Source organism: Phyllostomus hastatus, unplaced genomic scaffold (genome assembly GCF_019186645.2).
Source record: "Phyllostomus hastatus isolate PE091 unplaced genomic scaffold, TTU_PhHast_1.1 phas_scaffold_39, whole genome shotgun sequence".
NCBI classification, from domain to species: domain Eukaryota; kingdom Metazoa; phylum Chordata; class Mammalia; order Chiroptera; family Phyllostomidae; genus Phyllostomus; species Phyllostomus hastatus.
Window position 1 is genome coordinate 11,918,557 of NW_025334028.1, and position 12,252 is coordinate 11,930,808.

The 12,252-nt window shown below is 38.0% G+C and overlaps 1 protein-coding gene across 2 annotated transcripts; it reads left to right on the forward strand.

The window, feature by feature from the left end:
• The first annotated feature begins 298 nt into the window (after nt 1–298).
• DMP1 (dentin matrix acidic phosphoprotein 1) lies at nt 299–7,259 on the forward strand. 2 transcript variants are annotated; one of them, XM_045820396.1, is made up of 5 exons: nt 299–356; nt 863–906; nt 3,784–3,816; nt 3,987–4,034; nt 5,880–7,259. In XM_045820396.1, exons 1-5 carry the CDS (start codon nt 299–301, stop codon nt 7,257–7,259), a joined length of 1,563 nt encoding a protein of 520 aa, XP_045676352.1. The 2 variants fall into 2 exon arrangements, with proteins under 2 accessions (XP_045676352.1, XP_045676353.1); XM_045820397.1 differs by lacking the exon at nt 3,987–4,034.
• The last annotated feature ends 4,993 nt before the right edge of the window (nt 7,260–12,252 follow it).

Consider the following 12,252-nt stretch of genomic DNA (forward strand, 5'->3'; position numbering starts at 1 on the left):
ATAGGAATGGAATTATACAATATATGGGTTTTTGTGTCTGGCTTCTTTCACTCAGTATAATGTTTTCAAGTCTCCTTTGCTTTGTAACATGCATCAGAACTTTATTCCTTTCTCTTGCTGAAAAATATTCCATTATATGGATACAGTATATTTTATTTATCCATTTATCAGTTGAATGACATTTGGATGAGCTTTTCTTAAATAGGGAGAAACTGTCAAAAAGTTGAAGCTCCTGTATTTCTGTAGCATGGAGAAAAATCTCTGTCCTTTGTCACAGGTGGAGGTGTCACACCCAGCTATGAAGACCAGTATCCTGCTTATGTTCCTTTGGGGGTTGTCTTGTGCTCTTCCCGTAAGTATCAGGACAAAGATATGGAAAAAAAAACTTTTATACCTAAAACTTCACAATTTTCATTGTCTATGAGCCAAGGTGGCTGTGTATGTGCCAGTTAGATGAAAATAGTAGTTTCTCAAGTAGTTGTTTTCTTTAAAATATCATCTCATTTATTCCTTATTCTGTCCAGTTGCTATTCACATAGTCTTGAGTCTTGTATTTCTTTCTCAAAAGCAGTGGTTCTCAAAGTGTCCTCCTCAGAGCAGCAGCAGCAGCAGCAGCAGCAGCACCTAGAACTTTGTTAGGAATTTGAATTCTTGGGTCCTACCTCAGACCTCTGGAGTGAGACTCTGTGGGGGTGGGGCACAGAAATCTATGTTTTAACATGTCCCCAAGTGATTCTGATGCTTGCTAGAATTTTACTACCACTGTTCCTAATTTAAATAAAGTGTTAATAGCTGCTGTCTGGGAAATTTCTCTGTGGGCTTTCTCTGTGGGCTGACTGTGTGTATTAAATTTTCTAGGTAGCCAGGTATCAAAATACTGAATCCGAGAGCTCTGAAAAATGGAAGGTGAGCAAAAATAAGATTTTTTGAAATATTTTTATTTTAATACATTATTAGTACAACCAAGTTATCTCCAGTGCAAATGTTGAAACTTCTAATAATTTAATAAACACATAACTTAAGATATAGGTGGACCAGCTATAATTTCTAGTTCATATAAGAAAATTTAGTTCATATACTACTTCAGTTCCAACTTACTAGTATAATTTGGTGAGGAAGCTTTTTCTCCTTTAGCATTATTTTCATAATGGATGCATGTAGTAGTGCAAGGGGATGGATGACAATGAACCAAGACTGCCCTTGGAGGATTAGGTCTACAAATACGTTTTACCAGATGTCTGGGTAAGCAGCAGGTCAAGTCCTGGAAGGTGAGAAAAGAATGAAAAATGAGAGGATACTAGAGTCTTCGGAATGGTAGCTAATGTTAGCTGAGTGTTGACTCTGAGTAACCTGATAGTTATTAACTCTCAATAACTCAAGAACCCTTGCCAGGCATGGTTCTGTGTGCTTTATATGTATTTACTTTTCTTAATCTTCACAACACTCTAATAAACTAGGGGTTGTATTTTATTCTCATTTTACAAATGGGAATCCTGAGACATAGGGAGTAACCTAGTCTCTCTGGGCTGTAAGGTTAATAAGTGTTAAAACTAGACTTTGAACCAGGTCACTCAGGCTCCAGAATCCACCTTCTGTACTGGGGTGTTCTGTCCCTCTGAGGAAGGTACCAGGTCTAGGAAGTCAGTAGTTTCTTAAGACTAAAACTACAAGTAAGGGTTAAAATCTTAAACTAAGTAAGAGTGTTTTGTTCTTTGTCTTGTTTCCTGCTACATTATTCAGCTTGGGCACAATGCCATTAATAGCAGGAGGATAATGACAGAGGTCTGAGATGGGGTCCTGCCCCTGCCTGAGGCTGGCAAGCACTGTGCAGGACTTCCTACTGGAACTTGCCTCAAAGGTGTCCTTAGGCTAGATCATTTAAAAGCAGCCAGTACAGATTCTTTTGCTTTCAGCCAGAGACTCTAAAACTACCCAAAACATGCTATGTTCTCAAGCCTAGACTTGGCATGAGAAAAATACCAATGTCTTGCTCCCTTCCACCCCTAAATTCCAAATGATAGCTGACTGGAGTCTGTCATTGCACCTGCCTGCAGTGTCACAGGGCAAAGACTTAAAGTGCATATACAGTAGCTCCTTCTTGTGAAGAAATATCTCCAGCCCAGCATTCCTGAGAGGCTTGTTGAAAACCTGTTGATAACTGATAGCAGCTCCTGCCTGCTTAACTTTGCACCTTGTTTTTCACACCCATCTCTCAGCAGCTTTGACCCACAGGAGACTTTGGGATTTTGCCTTGCTCAAGGGGAAGGAGGAGAGTGAATGGGGAAAGGGCACCAGAGGTGGCTCAGACATTTTTAGAGTTTTTATAAGATTAAAGGAAGTGAAATAAATCAGCCCTAGCTGGTGTGGCTTAGTGGATTGAGCACCGACCTGTAGACTGAAAGTTCACTGGTTCAGTTCCCAGTTAGGGCACCTGCCTAGGTTTTGGGCCAGGTTCCGGGTTACGGGCATGAGACAGGCAACCAACCACTGTTTCACACATCATGTTTCTCTCCCTCTTTCCCTCCTTTCCCTTCTCTCTAAAAATAAATACATAAAATCCAAAAAAGAACGTGAAATAAATCAGAACTATAAGTAATTAAATTTCAGATTTATAATATATTTTTTATTTTGGTGACCTATGTGACTCAAGAAAGGCTTAATGGCTTTCTCTAGTCAGTTTTGTTTACTATTGAATTTTATAAAGTGGATGTTCTCAAATTGATCATTGCTTTAGTTTACATCATATTGAATAGTTCCTAATATGCTTCCATAGGCTTTCACTGATTTCATCCTCACAGAAACCCTGTGGTGTAAGCAGACTGGTTGCTAATATTCTTAATTTATGAATAAGAAACTGATATTGCACTAGCAGAGTAAATTGTCCAAATTCACATATAGTGCAACCATGGCAATTTACCTGAGGGGTTTTCCTGAGACACATGAATTTCAGCACTAACACCAAGACCTTCATTTTCAGGACTAACACCAAAACTAATGAGCTAATTGAGACTTAAGTCTGGGTCCTGAGTTCCCATGCTGTTTTTCCTCTTATGTTTCCTCTAGGTTGAGTTTCAAACAAAGTTAATTTTTCTCTAAGTGAAGTATTAGAAACACAGAAATTTTCCAGGTCTTTTAATCATAAGATTTCTTTCAGGCCATTAGTCATCTCACATTCATTTTTAAGTTATTTCATCGTAATATGTCATTATTACTCATGTAAATTCAAAACATACAGGGTCTGGCACAAATAACATCCCTTTTTATTACAAAGTCATAAGCATGTAATTCTTTTTTTTTCATACAACCCTTTATTAACCAATTATTTATTTGACTGCCTTGGAAAAGTATAAATGGAATCCTAGATCCTAAATCTTATAACAAAATGACCTTCTCTTTATTTATTTACTTATTTCATTTTATTTAATTTGATGGCAGAAGATCTTAATGAAACTGTATTTTTTTGAAATTACAGTTTATATTCAATATTATTTGGTATCCATTTCAGGCATAAGGTACAGGGAATAAGATGCATAAGCATGTAATTCCGTAACGTAACAATCACACTCAAGCACACCAAATGACATTTTAGGTGAAATATTCAAATTAAAATTATAAATTATTACACCCATATTATTACCCTACTCACCACACTCAAGCAGGCATTACTTCTGCTGGACCCTGTATATCAAGAAACTTCTAGAAATCATCCAAAGTTTTTCTAAATATTTGCAATGACATGTTTCATCTGTGAAAGAGTAACTCATTTTCCTTCCTTTTTTACAGGGTCATTTGGCTCAGACACAAACACCACCTCTGGTAACTATCTCATTTATTTGTTGTCATAAACATCTCATAAAGTAACTTTACCTCTCTTCTCATCAATTTAGGCTGTTTGGAAAGTAGTAAACCCAAACTATGAGCAATTAATGTGTATCATATTTTTTTCCTTTTCTCAGGAGTTACTAAACATTTGTTTTTCCTTTTAGGAGAGCAGTGAGTCATCAGAAGAAAGTAAAGTTAGCTCAGAGGAACAGGTAATTAAACAGAACTTTCTTAACTTTTCAGACTATTTAGGAATTGAAGGAAATAATGTTAGATTAAATTACCTGGCAACTGTTCTAAATATAATATTTTCTAACCATTGGTTATGCTGACTAAATAGTCACCTAAAATAAGAAGGGGGAAATGAGTGGGAAAATTCAAATGTGGATATGCTATTCATTCCATATTCGTCACTGGGGCCAGATTATAGACATTGTGGCCCTAAATGTCCCTCTAGTTAAAATGAATATGAGCACACACACACACACACACACACACACACAATAGTCATAGACTATGTTAGACAAGCAGTAGTTCACTCACCAGTCTGAAATGTTACTTATGTTGCTTTTACAATTAGAGCGGTTCAGATCAGGCATACATGGCATGAAGTGCCTGCGGGGCCTAGAGACCTCCTGCATGTTAAGGATCCTGTCGAGGAGAGAATAAGGAGAACCCTGAGGAAACCTGAATGAAGCAGCAACTTTCATAATGACTGTCTCTTTAAAATAGTCTCATCTGTAGTCCTGGATTGAGAAAAACTGAGTTAGCTTATATCCCTGTAATGAAAACCTGTCTTTCTCCTCCTCTTCTTCCTCCTCCTTCTTCTTCATTTCTCTAAGAGTAAATGTCATTATGTTTTTAGTTGTTCTATCAGTTTTGACTAAAATGAACCCATGGGGCTGCAGAGATTCTGGGAACCAGGTTTTTCTCTGACCATGGGTTTTGACCCATGTTGCATTCTATACTTGACCACAGTTGGATGACAAATTATTAGGCTTTGTGCCACCATTTACTAAAGGTTTTTCAGAGGAACATTCTAGAAATTTATAAGCATAGATCTTGGAAAATGCCCTTTTCTGTAGATGTGGTGATTTACTACTTCAGTGTTCTCTAAGCTCAGATGAGGGTAACAGTCTGTGCCTCAGAGGATGCCGTTCGTGCCTATGGAGGTATGGAAAGCTATGCAGATACTCAGTTCCAGCAGATCAGTGTAAACTAGTGATGCAAAGAGAGCTCAACATTCTGTACTCCTCAGACATTGATCTGTGGGAACATGTAGAAAAAGAAAAAAATTGCCAAGAATGTTCTTGTTATAGCATATGAGAAAGAAAGCAGATGTTCCAGAGTACAGTGATGATGACTCAATGCCCTTCCTTGTCTGTGGAGAGCATCCCATTGTTTTACTTAATAGGATAATGTGTCTGAGCTCACAGAACTAAGCTGCCTTGGTAGTCACACTAGTTGCACTCTTCTACCTGGGCCTTTTAGGAGCAGCTCTCTGCCCAGAAAAACAGGTATAAATATGGTTTGGGTGAGATATATATCAATACCTATTGCAATATTTTACTTTCATTTTAGCTGAAGGTTTCATTCTCCTGCCCTAATACATCTCCCCCACTCCCTGAATTGATTAGAAAAAAATATTTGGGTCATTTTTAAACCAACCAGTATTTTTAAAAATTCTGTTTAAACCAAATAATTTGATGAGTGAGTATTATAAACCAACTCTTAATTTACAAAAAACTCTCTGAGAGTTTTCTTTAAGGAATCATTCTTATAATATGATTTCATAAAAGTGATTCAACAAAGCTTTTTGAGAATTTTTACAGCACGAATGAATTTTGCTTACAAAAAACTAGAATGACTTGAGTTTCAATTCCTTTACCTTCCCTTTTAACCTCTGGCAGAGATGTTATTGAGCAGTGAAATTGACCATGGTTAGATGAGAGACATAGGAAGAAGAAAGCAGAAAGAATGTAGATTGATATTAGGTAAATACACCCTCTATATCACCTCCTGAAGTACTGACCATGTCTGTTAACCTCAAACTCCAGGTAAATGAAGACCCCAGCGACAGCGCTAAATCAGAGGAAGGCCTGGGCCTTGATGATCATTGGTATGTTCATAGACCAGCTGGTGGCCTCTCTAGGCATGCAGGAAAAGAAGGAGATGATAAAGACAATGATGAAGATGACAGTGGAGATGACACCTTTGGTGACGATGATAATGGCCCAGGACCTGAAGAAACACAAGGAGGAAACTCCAGACTCAGAAGTGATGAAGACTCAGCTGACACCACACAATCCAGGGAAGATAGTGCCTCTCAAGGGGAAGACAGTGCCCAAGGTACCACCAGTGAGAGCAGGGATCTTGACGATGAGGATGAGGGGAACAGCAGACTTGAGGGAGATGACTCCACTCAAGAGAGTGAGAGTGAGGAGCACTGGGTGGGAGGTGGCAGTGAGGGAGACAGTAGCCATGAGGATGGCTCTGAGTTTGATGATGAAGGGATGCAGAGCGATGATCCAGACACCATCAGGAGTGAGAGAAGCCACTCCAGAATGAACAGTGCCAGTGTCAAATCAATAGAATCAAATGGGAACAGTGATGAGCATGTAAGCACTCAGGATTCAGGTGAGAGCCAATCCACGGAGAATCCCAGTAGGAAATTTTTCAGAAAGTCCCGCGTATCTGTGGAAGATGACACAGATGATCTTGACAATAGCAACACAATGGAAGAAGTCAAGAGTGACTCCACAGAAAACACTAACTCCAAAGAAACTGGCCTCAGACAATCCAGAGAAAACAGCAAGAGTGAATCTCAAGACAGTGAGGAGAATCAGTCTCAGGATGACAGTCAAAATGTACAAGACCCCAGTAGTGAGTCTAGTGAAGAGGTTGACCTGCCATCTCCAGAAACTAGTAGTGAGTCTCAGGAAGAGGTAATGAGTAAATCTAGGGGTGACAACCCAGATAATACCTCCAGTCACTCAGAAGAAGGTCAAGAAGACAGTGACACCAGTGAAGAGGAGAGTTTGAGTAAACCCTCCAGTTCAGAAAGCAAATCCAGAGAGGAGCAAGCTGACAGTGAATCCAATGAGAGCCTCAAATACTCAGAAGAAAGCTCGGAGTCCATTGAAGATGAAAACAGCTCCAGCCAGGAGGGCCTCCAGTCTCACAGTGCCTCTGCAGAGAGCCAGAGTGATGAAAGCCAGTCGGAACCAGACAGCCAGTCTGAGGAAGGTGATGGCAGTGATTCTGAGGACAGCAGCAAGTCACAAGAAGATAGCATCTCTACTGAGAGCGATTCAAGCAGTGAGGAAGATGGCCAGTCAAAAAACACTGAGATAGAAAGCAGAAAACTAACAGTTGATGCTTATCACAACAAACCCATTGGGGATCAGGATGACAATGACTGTCAAGATGGCTATTAGCATCAGCCTTCCTAAAATGTGGCTCTCAGGCAAAGGAGTCTTGGAGGTTGGAGAGTAGGGAAAGAATTATAACTATAACTTATTGATGTTTTTTTATCAGAAGACTAACCGAAGGCCATTTCTTTCTGAGAGGAAATGCTGGACATTATAATTGTTGCTAGGGTATCACCAGCCAGATAGGTTTAAAAAATATGGAGTGACACCAGAATACACTCAGTGAAACTGGAAGCAAGGAAAGATGTGCATTGTAGCTTCACAGCTGAAATAGTTCCTAACTCATGAACCTAACAGTTACTGAAATTCTATTATGTGCCAGGCACTGTGCTAGGTGCTAGGGATATCAAGAAGCTGAAGGCTTGTTTCTTGCTCCTGAGGAGCTTAGAGAGGAATAAATAAAGCTAAAAATGTAAAGAGGAATACATGTGAGTAAAACAAGAACTACTGCAATCCCATGTGGAAGGTGCTGTAACAGAGGCATGAAAAACATATGTGAGAGGATAGAAGAAGGAACCAACCTCATCTTGGGGAATCAGGGAGGGGAGGGATTCACAGCAGAGAAAACACTGGAATGAGACCATTTCATAGGATTTCTTCATTGAAGAAGAGGGAATTCCATTTATTCTTGAGATAAGCAATAGTAAATCCCATATGATTGAATGTTTACTTTGTGAAAGCACTTTCAAGTTATGAACCAGTGTGAGACATTTGGCTAAACAAAACTTTTTTTTCAACTAATTTATCATTTTTGACATTTTCTGTGGAACTCCCATGAGCACCCCCTCATTGACTACTGGTGGTGATGTCAAGGGTTGGATGGGGAGATGGGAGAAGAAAATTCCTCTTTTAAGAGATAACTTCTAGCTTTATTTTTTTCTAAAATCAGTCTATGTGCAATGCTAAAAAAACTGTTCTCTGAGTCCTTTACATATGTTGCACATAACAAAATTGTATATATAGAACTCAATTGATTTTTGCCAAATACCTTTTGAAATGTTACCTCAACAGAGAATATTTGTTTTATAATAAAGATAATAATATACCAAAGTATGTGCTTATTTTTTATAGTAACTGTGTTAGGATATATTTATATTAAGCAACTCTTCCTTTAAAGCATCATGAAACAGTTTATTAGCTTTCTTCCATTCAAATGAAATATTTTAAAATTATTCTTTAAAATTTAATTTTATATATAATTCAGGTAGCATTTTGATAAAATTGCTTTCCATTTTGCTTATGATATGTCATTGAATATACTTGTTGTAGATAAGGAAACAAAGAAAACAAATTCTCAACTTTTTTATGAGGCTGCAGCAAAAGGCTACAGGGTTTGAATTTAACATTACTTTTTGCTGGTCTCTTAGATTTGTCTTTTGTGTAAACTTTGGGAACTAGAAACATTCCTTATATTTTTATTTCTTTGGAGGAACTTACTTCACCTCAGTACTTCAACTTTTCAGGTGTGCTTTCACCCACATTTCTACCTAGAGTACATGAGAATTCCTCTGCAAATTTATTGAAAGAATTAAGATTTCCTAACCTTGAATTCGACACTTCTTGTTTTTACTTTTCCCTCACTATTTCAAAGCAGTGGTCACTTGGGGAGATTTTAATTTCTCCAAGTGACCACTGCTTTGAAATACACACACACACACACACACACACACACACACACACACACACGCTGTGGCAAAAGTAGGTTTACAGTTGTTCCCATGCAAAATAATACAATAATTAATAAATAATAATACAAGAATAAACTCTGCATTTTACATAGAACCACAAACCTACTTTTTCCATATACACACACACACACACACACATATACATGGAAAATCATATATATATATACTCATATATATATGATTTTTTCTTTAATCCTCCATCTTAAAATTTTAACTCAGTATATCTGGAGTTAAACCCAGAGTTCCCTATTTTTAAATGAATACTGGAAGATTTTGATGTAGCTTATTCATGTACCTACATTTGGGTTCCCTGGCTCTATGAGTTAATTATCTGGTTCTATTAATATGCAGGTTCTGGCCAACCCACAGCTTCTTCTGAGGTGAACTGTTTCATGCTCAGACCTTCTGGGTGACTGAGGCAAAGGTGACCAGGTTCTAATCATTCAGATGCCTTGCCTCACCCAGGTGATTGTATGGAATGAACACCTAACCCAAGGGGAGTTGGCCTGTAAGCTGGCCAGCAGCATCGGAGCAGGCACATTGCGAAGGCCCTGCCTAAACACAAATGACAGTGCCTTGAGGTCTAATCTGATTTTGCCTCTCAGAAAATTTGGATGTTTAGGGAGAGAGCAGTCAGAAGGTGGTCTGAACAAAAATAGAAGGGAAAACAGAGGCAGAATAGAGAGAGAGAGAGAGCATAGAACTGTTCATGTTGGAGCACAAAACTGAAAATTATTGAGCTCCTCATGCTGAGAGGCAAAATCATAATCTTGTTCTCAGGCTTGGCTCTTGACCCTCCTATTGCCCCAGACCTTCCTGAATTCTTGTGACATCCTTCCTCTTAAGTGCCACCTGTATCCTTACAACACACCCAACTTTCTTGAGGCAAACAGACGGTCTTTGTTCCCTGCAACTAAAAATCCTAGTGAACTCAGACTCATAAACTTAGCCAGTGTTCTGAGGTCATATAACTCCTTAACCAGGTTAACTCACAGAACTTTAGAAAGATGAACAATGATAAGAATTTCAGCAATGTTCATGTTAGAAATCATCTAAAGCAGATGTAGGGAAGTTTTCTTTTAAGTTTCCATCAACTCATTTTATGTACTAGTTATAGATATTGGTCCACCTTGCAATTGGAAGTATTATAGAAAAGTTACCCATAGGAAAGCTGGACTTGGTCTTTAACTTTGAAGATGTAGAACTTTCCTCATGGAGGCTCTCATTGAAGTTTATAGTCTATGGGTTCATTTGGGAAGCCAAATCACAATTGGAAACCAATTTTTAATTTGTAATGGGAGAGAATAAGAATTAAAAATATATAATATGAGCATAAATGGAAACAGGGAATTATGTGACGTGGTAAATTTATGGTGCTCCATGAGAAACCTCACAGTTGTGGCTCAAATGCTAAAAATCTGACTCTTTTTTTCCTAGAACGTACTCAAAAGGGCCATTATCAAGTCTTGCCTTAGTGACCTTTATTTTTCAAGCTTATTAGGGCTAACTTACTCTTCTTTAAGTAGTCCATACTTTCCCTGCATAGAATACTAGAGTCAGTTTGGTTTTTGTGGAGTGCTGCTGGTCTGGAAGCCATGCTGTCTTCTCCAGATGATTTTGCAGATGTATATAGACCTTAAAATGTAATTCCTAAGTAACCATCTTACTTTATTTCTCCTAGTATTTGGGGAGGATGTGCAGGCTCTGTGGCTCTGCCCATTTCTTGTTTATGTGGTGTATCATGTTAATTGCTTTGCATATATTGTAGCAACTTTGCATCCAAAGAATAGTTTCCATTTCATCATGCTGTATGATTTTTTAAAAGGTATTGTTGACTTCAGTTTGCTAATGTTTTGTTGAGGATCTTTGCATATATGTTCATCGAGGATACTGGCCTTTAGTTTCCTTTCTTCATAGGGTCTTTATCTGGTTTGGGAATGAGGAGAATGCTGGCTTCATAAAATGAGGTTGGGGGTCTTCCCTCCTCTTTCATTTTTTGAAATGGTTTAAGAAGGATAGATTTGAGTTCTTTGAATGTTTGGTAAAATTCACTGTGAAGTCATCTGGTCCAGGATGTTGGCTTACTGTGAATTTTTGATCACTGCTTTGATTTTATGGGGTCATAATGGGTCTTCTCAGATTTTCTGTTTCTTCTTGATTGGATTTTAAGAAATTGTATGTTTTTAGGAATTTATCCATTTCTTTCACTTTGACCAATTTGTTAGCATATAGTTGTTTGTAATATTTTAATATAATACTTTTTATTTCTGTGGTGTCAGTTGTTATATCTCCTTTTTCATTTTTGATTTCATTTCTTTGGGCCCTCTCTCTTTTTTTCTTGATGAGTCTGGTTAAAGGTTCACCAATCTTGTTTATCTTTTCAAAGAACCAGCTGTTGGTTTCATTGTTTTTTTAAACTCTATTTTATTTATTTCTGCTGTTGTCCTTATTATTTCCTTTCTCCTATTCACTTTATTTGTTGTTTTTTTTTCTAGTTCCTTCAGGAATAAGGTTAGGTTGTTTATTGGAATATTTTCTTGTTTCTTAAGGTAGGCCTGTGTTGCTATGACCTGCTCTCTTAAGACTGCTTTTGCTGTGTTCCATGGATTTTGGGTTATTGTGCCTAGACCTGTTATTTAGTGGAGAAATTTATCTTACTTCCCTCAAATTTTCCCATGAAGATATATGCAAGTTTGAAGATTATTACTGAAGATTTTATAAAAAGAAATACAATGATGATTTTGGAAAAACTACAATATGGTGTCCAAAAAGAGAAGTTTATACTAAAGCTTTTAGTAAACATGGCTCACTGTGAGCAAAACTCATTCAGCCCCTGATGTTGTCACAAAGCAGTAGACGCTGTGATTTCTACTGCTGATCCCACTGGTAATGACTCTAGTTTCTGCCACTAACACTGGTACTACAATAACCCTGGAAATACTGATCCCAGCTGTCACTGCTGCCAGATGCCGTTCTCTATGTTCCTTGTATCATTGTATCACTAATTCTCAATTCCAAGTCATGGTAGGTGCACAAAGTTGGAAGAGCCTATACTATATGCCCATGCACTAGAAAAGGGACCCTAGAAAATATATTGCATTATCAGCTTCAATCTCACAAGATAAATTTTGTCTCTCATTCAAACATGTAAGGAGGTAACATATGTACCATGTGAAGGAAGAAGATTCAGATGCTGGGTGAGCAAAAGGATTGAAAAGTACCCACTGCTTGGAGAGGATCCATGTGCATGCAGCATTAATGCCATGGGAGTGACCAAGTCAACTTCTATGGCTCTGGGTGTGATCCATGTT